This window comes from Haplochromis burtoni, unplaced genomic scaffold (genome assembly GCF_018398535.1).
Source record: "Haplochromis burtoni strain Fernald_Lab_line unplaced genomic scaffold, NCSU_Asbu1 Contig_465, whole genome shotgun sequence".
Taxonomy (NCBI): Eukaryota; Metazoa; Chordata; class Actinopteri; order Cichliformes; family Cichlidae; genus Haplochromis; species Haplochromis burtoni.
The window spans coordinates 333,562-343,482 of NW_024582826.1; the positions used below are offsets into that span (position 1 = coordinate 333,562).

Genomic DNA, 9,921 nt, shown 5'->3' on the forward strand with positions numbered 1-9,921 from the left:
ACACCGCGTTTCCCACAGCTCAGCAATCAAACCTGTGACCTCTGACCTCACAGATGAGGGCCGAAGCTCAGCGATCTGAGGAGCCTCGCTCTGACCTCTCGTGTTCAGTCTGGGTCTGTGACCCCGGTCTGGTCCGGAGTACACCGTTCAGAGGTCGGCTCCTGCGTGTTCAAACCCCGCCCTTGTCGTCAGACACAGCAGCATGGCGTCCTGATGTGATCGGTGCTGATGGTGTCAGAGCAGATGAGCGTCAGGACGCGGCTCTGTAATAAGCTGCGGGAATATTCATGACACGCTCTGCCCGCGGAACTGATGACATATGGCATGCCAACATGCCGAACATCGCCCGCCATCAGCCGTTTAGTGGGCGAGTCCTTGAAGGTGACGGCGCCATGCCGACCTCGTTAGAGACACGACAGCCAGAACAGAGTCACTACGTAGATTTACACCACAGAAGAAGAGCGTCAGTCCTGAGGCGTTCACTGTCTGCTTTCACATCAGGTTTATACACTTCCTCCGGCGTGATCAGTTCGCGATCACCAGATCGTCTCAGGTGAAGGTTCACGAGTCAAAACTCAGCCCACCGCCATCGACGTCACAGCCATGTTTCAGGCTTTAAAAGCAAAGATGTGTTTTCACGCTGTTTCTCATCCTGTTCCAGGGCGGGAGCCTCGTCTGGGGTCTGTTCAGGTTCTTTCTGCGGTTCAGAATAAACCCGACTTTCATTTTCTTTAAACCTTTGACGCTCCGCCCCTCAAGGAATTTCCAGGACCAACACCTGGGCCAGGTTTGGGTGTTGATCACATGACCAGAACAGTTTTTACATGACAATGTTTGGCAGTGATGATGGTGTCATCCAATCAGGAAGCAGTGGCCTCCGCGGCTCTCAAACAGCATGTGTCACATGAGCACAGCGCCTCACTCACGTACGGCGGCTGGTTTTTGGTTTTACTGAATTTAAAAGTGAAGCGTCTCTGCCACCGATCAATCGGATCAATAACGGCGGTTCTGCTAGAGGCTGCGTGACGGTTCAGAAATGACTTCAAATAAATAAACGTTTGTTTTTCTTATTTGTCTCAGTGTTTTGGCATAAATGGGCTTCCATACCTGAATAACAACACAACGTGTGATCGTGTTAATTCTGATTTTATGTCATGTTTATCAATAACAAAGAGTCCATTTCAAACATATCAGAAAAGTTTTACAGCATCTTCAGCAGAACCACAAACAAACTTCAGAATCCTGGACCAGGTCCAGGATCAGGACTAGGACCCAGAGTTAAACCAGGATCAAGACCAGGACCTGGTCCAGTCTGATCAGTCCTGTGGAGGAAGAATTGGCCTCTTTGTGGGTCCAGCCCAGAACTCCTCCAAGAACCCAGTCTGAGGAGACCAGAACGAGTCCAGACTCGTGGGCTCAGAGTTGGCTCTCATGCTGAGCTCAGTGGCGCCGCAGGTCAGACGCGATGGCGGCAGCGGTGTGTTCAGGGACACGGGGCTGACAACAAATCCTGGAAACGCGGCTTCAGGGCGGCCCAGGAGTAGGCCGAGGTGTCCACCTGCAGAATCAGAACCACATGCTGACGGAGGAGGTCGTCACCACACGACACAGTTAATCGGTTAAATGCCGTTACCTTGACGATATGTCTACGGGCAACGTCGGGCTTCCTGCAGAGTCCCTGCAGCCGCTTACAGAGCTGCTCAGGTGTGGAGTACAGGTACTGTGCTGCATTAGAGAACAAGTAGTAGTTCAGGTGTGCTCCTTTAAGGACAGCAGAAGAAGAAGCTGCAGAGACACAGGTGTGCTCACCTGGAAATATCTCGGGGTAAACGAGCGCCTTCGGACACAGAGGGAAGCAGCCGCAGTGCACCGCCTCCAACCTGCAACACATTCAACACGTGACTCACCTGAGAGCCAATGAGAGAGCAGAGCATTCTGCACACCTGTACCAGCTACCATTACCTGAGAGTCCTGACCAATGAGAAACCAGGAATAAACAGAACTGACTTCCCCTCAGTTATCATCTTACAGAGGCTTTTATTTTGTTAAAATAAACGTGTACTTTCCCCCCCTTCTATCTACATGCAGGCATTTATTTTGTTGAGTTTCCTGTTCAGTCAGCAGGTCTGAGTGATTAAGTAGCACTCTGCCTGTTAGCATGCTAACACTAGCGTGCACTATCGCCCCCTCGGACGGCGCTCTTCTTCTTCTCTGCTGTAATTAGTGCAGGATTCTTTAGCAGAGGAACTTTTGACCATGTGGTCATGTGACTGCCTTGATGTGACTCACTGATCAATAACCTGATCATTAACAATCAGTGCAGAGGCGAGCTGCTGCCTGAGAGTTCAGCTGCTCTGAAGCGATTGATCAATAATGTGATCGCTAATGACCCGATCATTACTGCTGTGAACAGTCTGAACATTAGCTGGATTCCTCGGTGCTGCAGAGTCCTCGTGTGTGCTCGTTTCTCTCATCTGGGATCAATAGAGCTGACATGAATCAGGTGAACATCACACGGATGCTCCGAACTGTCTGATTGGCTGATTCAGGCTGACTGAAGTCACACCTGCAGGACTCTGCTGGACTCTGGACGCTTTCAAAGAGTCCTTGATGTGACACCTGAGTGAAGACTCTGAGGCCTGGGAGGGATGCAGAGACTCTCAGATCAGGACTGCACCGACCGCTGCGACGCCTGCAGTCGAATCAAACGCACCCCGAACAGCAGCAGCTCACGCTGAATTATTAAAGGACACAAACTCAGACATGACCACTAAATAACAGCAGCAGGACATGGTCCGCCAAAATAAAAGCTTCCTTCATACAATGTACAGCAGCGGTCCCCAACCCCCGGGCCTCGGACCGGTACCGGTCCGTGAGTCGTTTGACACCGGGCTGTGAGAGTTGAGGCTCAGGTGTGAAATGTATAGTTTTCAGGGTTTTTATTGGTTTTCAGTGTTATTTTGTTATCGTTTTTATCGTTAACTCGGTTTTCCTGGTCTTTTCACGTGTGTTATGAATAAATTTTCTTTTTTTTGGTACCGGTACTAGTTTTATTTTGATGTATTTATCCGCGACACCTTAAAGGCCGGTCCATGAAAATATTGTCGGGCATAAACCGGTCCGGGGCGCAAAAAAGGTTGGAGACCGCTGATGTACAGCCCGTCAAAATAACAGAAGGATGCGGCCCACCAAAATAAAAGTTTCTTCATACAGCCTACAGCCCATCAAAATAACAGCACCAGGACACGGCCTGCCAAAATAAAAGCTTCATCATACAGCTGGTCAAAACAACAGTATTAGGACACAGTTCACCAAAAGAAGAGCTTCATCATAAAAGTGTCTGCAAATGTCAACAAAATAAAAGCCTCAGCTTTTACACTGTGTGGAAGAACAGAAATCTGTGGGGGGGGGGGGTGTCACGTGAAATTTATTTCTGTATTTTAAAACTAAGACCTTTACTGACATTATAATTAAACTATGGTTTTATTCTGTCTATAGGAACTTCCTGCTGCAGAACACCAGAGAGTAAATCTGTATAAAGGCGCATGAGATCAACCCTGGCGCAGGTAAAACAGGTGACTCACATGGCGACGCCAAAGAACTCGTGATTGGCAGTGGAGACAACAACATCAGCCTCACACAGAACCCTCAGGTAGTCCTCCTTAGAGGGGAGGAAACCCCAGTTCAAGATGTGGGAGTCCAGGAGGAGTCTGGAGGAGGAGAAGATCTCTGCAGTAGGAGGAGAGGAAGGAGAAGGTTATAAACAGAATGAAATAACTTGCAGATGTTGTGTGTGTGTGTGTGTGTGTGTGTGTGTGTGTGTGTGTGTGTGTGTGTGTGTGTGTGTGCGTGCGTGTCACAATCAATACTGTGACCCTCTTAGCCAATCAGAGTCGATTAGAGTCGTCCTAATGGGATTAAATTCAGTGCTCATGAAGCTGATTTAAAGGCTGCTCTAAAACTTTAATATCACACACACACACACACAATCACATCATCAGCTGATGATACAATCCGTTAGAAACACAGGGGCAGCAGTGACCTTTGACCCTTAGAAGATGGTTCAACTGCCGCCTGAGAACCAGTGAGAGGAGGAGCTGCTGGACTCCTCGAGCTTGGTTCTGCTGGAGGTTAAAAGGGAGTTTTTCCTTCCCGCGTGTGTGTGTGCGTGTATTTGTGTGTGTACCGGGCACGTCGGTGAAGGTCTCTCCGAGCACGGACAGGTGGAAGTCGAGTCCTCGCTCCTTCAGTCTGAGCAGAGTGCTGAAGAACAGCTCAGGGTTTTTATCATGCTCCCTGCACGCACGCACACACACACACACACACACACACACACACACACACTTTAATACATGTAGGTGAAGTCTGAAGGTGGTCAGGTGGCTGTGATGTCAGAGGTCAGCAGTGCTTGGGACAAGCCAACAGAAGAACATGCCCAGCTGCTGTTTGCTTCCTGTTTCCTGCATGTAGGTGACTTTCTGTGTGGCGTCAGGTGTTGGTGGTCGTCTCCACCTGATCCTCTGCTTACACAGTGAAGGTCAAACAGCAGCCGCAGCGGCAACAATGATCTCCTCAGATGACAAGCAAGCAGATTATTCCTTCCATTTGCAGCTCGTTCCGGCCGGCCGCAGATAATTCCCTCATTTCCCGCAAACCTTTCACTCCTTCAGCGAGCCTCCAATCCTCCTCCCCGAGCATAGCCGTGACGGGGAGGACCGAGAGTTACCATCCCCGCCTTCTCGGTCTGAGAGCGTAATTAACAGGATCAACCTCACAGCCACCAGAACCCTCAAATTCATCCACACAGGAAGCTGTAGCGTCCGCCATCAGCCCGAAAACTGATCGCAATCATCCTGATCGCCTACCAATAATGCTCCAGTCACCAATCAGGTCTCACACTGATGATGTCATACATCTATAAGCTACCAGAAACATGCCACCTGTCACATGAAACTGATCCATCAATCACAGCAATCTTCAAATTTCACAATAAAATCTATACAGACTCAATACTGCTGACAGATTTACAAAGTAAAAGCTCAGTTAGATAGTTCATACTGTCAAGACTTTCACAGTAAGAGTCAGTTATAGAAAGCAGGGTGATTTGTTTTTCAAAATAAAAGGCCTTAGTTAGAGAACGTTACAATAGTGAAAAGTCAATTATTTTATCAGATAATAAAATATAAATAAAATCACCATTTACCTTTTAGTTACAGGAATTTAGCAGGCTGCTTTAAAGCATAATTTCAAAAATAAAAGCCCCATTTGCTGACAGTCTGTTTTCAGTTTTTTGTGTGCATGCTCAGTGAAGGGCCAAGAGCTCATTAATATTCATCGAGCTCCAGCACCGTGTTCACCTGGAAGCCCCCCCCCTCAGCAGTAAGAGGCTGTAATCTGAGGATCGGGGCCAGGCTCAGATTAAAGCCTGATGAGCTGCAGCTTCAATCAGAGATTAACAGGAAATCCTTGTCGCCGCAGCCGTAATCCATCTGTGTTTGTGCCACCACAGCAGCTTACAGCACGCCGCTTTGTCACCGATACAACGCAAGGTGAGCTGCACACGCAGACGCTCACCATCAGCCTCACACTGCAACACGTCATGTTTACAAGCCTCCACCTGCTGTAACTGTAGTCTGATTACTTCATGATGATAGAGGATTTCTGTTTTAATGAAAGTGAACTTGCAGCCTCACGCTGTGAAACTTTGAGTTTTTATACGTCTTCATTAACATTTCACTCACTCAACCTGACAAACAGCAGGAAACTGTCTCAAAGCTTCAAAATAAGAGCTGAAGATTCTGTGAAATTACCTGTTTTTTACTTTAAAAATAAAAGCTTTCCTTTCAATATAACAGAACTTTTCATAATAAAATAAAATAAATGACAGGGACTAGAAAGAGAGAGCATATTTCTCCTGTTTTGGCTTCCCTTCATTGGCTTCCTGTTAAATCCAGAATTGAATTCAAAATCCTGCTCCTCACATACAAGGTCTTAAATAATCAGGCCCCATCTTATCTTAATGACCTTGTAGTACCATATCACCCTATTAGAGCACTTCGCTCTCGCTCTGCAGGCCTACTTGTTGTTCCTAGAGTATTTAAAAGTAGAATGGGAGGCAGAGCCTTCAGTTTTCAGGCCCCTCTTCTGTGGAACCAGCTTCCAGTTTGGATTCAGGAGACAGACACTATCTCTACTTTTAAGATTAGGCTTAAAACTTTCCTTTTTGCTAAAGCATATAGTTAGGGCTGGACCAGGTGACCCTGAATCCTCCCTTAGTTATGCTGCAATAGATGTAGGCTGCCGGGGGATTCCCATGATGCACTGGGTGTTTCTTCGTCACTCACTATGTGTTAACAGACCTCTCTGCATTGAATCATATCTGTTATTAACCTCTGTCTCTCTTCCACAGCATGTCTTTATCCTGTCTTCCTTCTCTCACCCCAACCAATCACAGCAGATGGCCCCGCCCCTCCCTGAGCCTGGTTCTGCTGGATGATAATAATAATAATAATAATAATAATAATAATAATAATAATAATAAGTAAATGTGATGGTGTTAGTCCCCATAGGGAAATTACGTCCTCTGCATTTAACCCATTCACCCAGTGAAGCATGGGCAGCCACCAGTGCCGCGCCCGCGGAGCAGTGTGTAGGGACGGTACCTTGCTCAGGGGTACCTCAGGGTAGCCGTTCAGTGGAGTCGAAACCCCCGACCTTCCGATCATGGGGCAACCACTTTACCTACTGAGCTATCCCTGCCATTGCCAGAGGTTTCTTCCTGTTAAAAGGGAGTTTTTCCTTCCCACTGTCTCCAAAGTACTTGCTCATAGGGGGTCATATGATCACAATGACTTTACAATATAAAGCACCTTGAGGCGACAGTTGTTTTCATTTGGCGCTGTAGAAATAAAAGTGCATTGAATTAAAATGACAGCTTTATTCGAGGTTTGTTTTCTTAGGTTTATTGTGGCAGTTTAGCTCAGGTCTGATGTTCCATGAGATTATTTTACAGCTGATATAAAAGTCTCATTCTGGTTTCATTTTCAAAGTAAAAATAGTAAAATCTTTTATTCTGAAATGTGTTTTATTTTGTTTTGCTGCCTTGGTTTAAAAGAGTTTTCAAAAGAGTTTTCAAAGTAAAGGCTTCAGACTGAACTCACCACCTGTGAGGCCACACGATGTGCAAAGGCTTCACCTGGCTGGCCACGCCCCCCTCCGCAGGCTGCTCACACCTGTCGGGTCACAAACTGATGTGAGACAAAACTCTTTGAGTCTTTGAGTTTTACCAGAGATGGATTTGTACCGTGGCGTATCTTCATCGTGAGCTCTGCTCTGCTGCTGCTCGCCCTGCAACATGATATCATCAACACGAGACTGCTCAGTAGGCCGCTGCAGGAGTTTGTGTTTAGGCAAGAACCTGAAAAAGAAAGAAAAACAGGAAATGAGTGGAGACTGCAGCGCACTCAGAGCAGGTACATGTCCACCACAGAGATAGAAACTTTAGACCCGTTAGCATCAGGAGCTAACGGGTCCTGCTGTCACATCAACAACGGTCTTCTCCCCTGATGAGCCGCAGCCGCTGTGAGTCATCAACCAATCAGACACATTTAGAGCTGGAAGCCCCTCCCCTAAGATTTAGAAAACAGTGACTGTCAAAGGTGACATCACTTCCTCTGAGCATGCTGCTTGCTCTGTTACTGTTCTGAGATCCTGCAGAGGCTCCAGGAAAGTTTACGTGGGAACACAGGGGGGAGGGGAGGGGCGGGAGGGAGAGGGGGAGGGGGGTGTCTGGAGGTCGTTTCCTCCTCCCCACAGAGCTGGACCGCCTCTCAGTGGAGTTTCTGCCTCTAAGGCTTCTGGGAAAACTTGATTCAATAATCCATTTTATAAATTAGATGTTTGACTGGAGACAATAAAAACATGAGCGGGGGGGGTGTAATTATGTTATTGATAAATGTGCAGTGATCAGGACGATGACCTCACCTCTGAGTCTGATTAAACACGAAGGAATGAAGGTCAAAAATCACTGCGGCGCATTTACTTTATTACCAATAATCACAGCGCCAAACACACACCGACTTCACCTCAGCCCAGAGCTCCAAACGCACACCGACTTCATCCCAGCCCAGAGCGCCAAACGCACACCGACTTCGTCCCAGCCCAGAGCGCCAAACGCACACCGACTTCATCCCAGTCTGACGCTTCCTGCCTGACTCTGCAGTCACACTGACAGCTGATCCTCAGATTCTGCTCTGTCACAGTGCATGGCTGCGTGCAGGTTTTCTACACCTGAGCTCAAAGACTCAGAGACTGTGGTCCTTTTACTGCGTGATCATCATGAACACAACAGCTGCTGTCAGTGATCCCCGATGTATCGCAGTGTTTGGATCTCTGTAATAGGGGTGGGATTTAAAAAAATAGATTTTCCGATTAAAATCAATTTTAGCTTGGAAAAAAAAAAAGAAAAAGTTATTGATTCATTAAATCCTCAATTTTTAAATATAAATGAATTTTATCAGCAAGTCCAGAATCTCAGTTTGAAGCTCACAAAACTATTTCAACAACGACCAAACAGCTAAAACAGCAAATGAGAGCAGGTACACGGATTCGGCACAAAGACGTAAACATGAAGCGCGGACCCGACGCATCAGAATCTGTGAGCTGTCGGCTTTCTCGCACAGACACGCCGTCGGGGCTAAAAGCCGACAGCTCAGATTCTGATGCAACAGGTGTCGCGACTCTCCAAACAAAATCAACTGAACCAGCAGCAAAAGAAGATCCACACTACGCTTCACATTTGATAAACATCGTCATGAATTCCCTGACTTTGCTGTTTTTCCTTCCACCACGATAAATCACACTTCCTGCACAGCTCTCTCTCTCAGTGCACCCAGAGAACAATTTCCCATCACAAATCTCTGTTTTCTTCATTGCTCATTACGCACCAGTCTGCTGTTGTGTTCACTGCTGTCGGCCTCCAACAATAAAGCCTCATTTCTGCTGTTCAAACTGAAGAAACTTTTTCTCAGATTACAAACTCTTAGCTGTGTCTAATCAAACCTCTGTGAGTTATATCTGCTGCACTTCAGCAGCATCAGGTAATGTTTACATGTCGATTCATGGTTTTATTTTAAGGTTATCTGCTATAAAAAAGTCAGACCAGGAACATGTCCTTCATGTTTTTCTGTTTTATCCTCAGTTACTTTGTTACCATGATGCCAGGTCTCTCTTGAAAATGCGATTTTTAATCTCAATGAGATTTTTTACCTGGATAAATAAAGGACTAATACTTTGACACAAAGGCCTCTGCTGTGATGCTCACACCTCTGAAGTCTCACAGTGTCAGCTTTGATTTATACATAGATATAAAATATGGATATGTGCTGATAAATGATGAGAATTATAATATTTCTGACTGCGTCCAAACTGAAATCAGTGACAATACTCTAACCCTACTCTAAACGCACACATTTACACCAACACAGATTATCTGTCCCTTCACCGACCTGAGAACCGTCACATCATCAGTGCACAGTGACTGTGAGTGATTAAAGGTGACCTGCTCCACTGAAGTGTGTGTGTGTGTGTGTGTGTGTGTGTGTGTGTGTGTGTGTGTGTGTGTGTGTGTGAGAGAGAGAGAGAGAGAGATGGAGGAGGCAAAGACGACACTGTTGTTATTGATATTGTGATTAGAGCAGGGCGATATGACCAAAAATATTTATCACGATATACATTTGAAAATCTGCGATAATGACATAACTGACGATATAATTGACACGAGACAAAATACTTTACAACTCCACAACTTTATTAGTGCAAAAAACTCATCAATGTATTTGCACTTAAACAAGCAGCTGTTTCTTATGTGCATTAAAGTTATATAAAAATTAGAGATGGACCGATCCAATATTACGTATCGGT

General features: G+C 46.2%; 1 protein-coding gene across 3 annotated transcripts in view; it reads right to left on the reverse strand.

The window, feature by feature from the left end:
* Positions 1–1,130: 1,130 nt before the first annotated feature.
* Positions 1,131–9,921, reverse strand: part of gtdc1 (glycosyltransferase-like domain containing 1) — a 24,888-nt gene continuing 16,097 nt past the window's right edge. For all 3 annotated transcript variants that reach the window (XM_042213668.1, XM_005945904.3, XM_042213667.1), the window contains 7 exons: positions 7,304–7,417; positions 7,161–7,232; positions 4,187–4,296; positions 3,585–3,729; positions 1,810–1,880; positions 1,634–1,725; positions 1,131–1,558 (listed from right to left, as the gene is read on the reverse strand). In XM_042213668.1, coding sequence (XP_042069602.1) covers positions 1,484–1,558; positions 1,634–1,725; positions 1,810–1,880; positions 3,585–3,729; positions 4,187–4,296; positions 7,161–7,232; positions 7,304–7,417 — 679 coding nt within the window. In that variant the 3' untranslated portion in view covers positions 1,131–1,483. The remainder of the gene's footprint in view (positions 1,559–1,633; positions 1,726–1,809; positions 1,881–3,584; positions 3,730–4,186; positions 4,297–7,160; positions 7,233–7,303; positions 7,418–9,921) is intronic.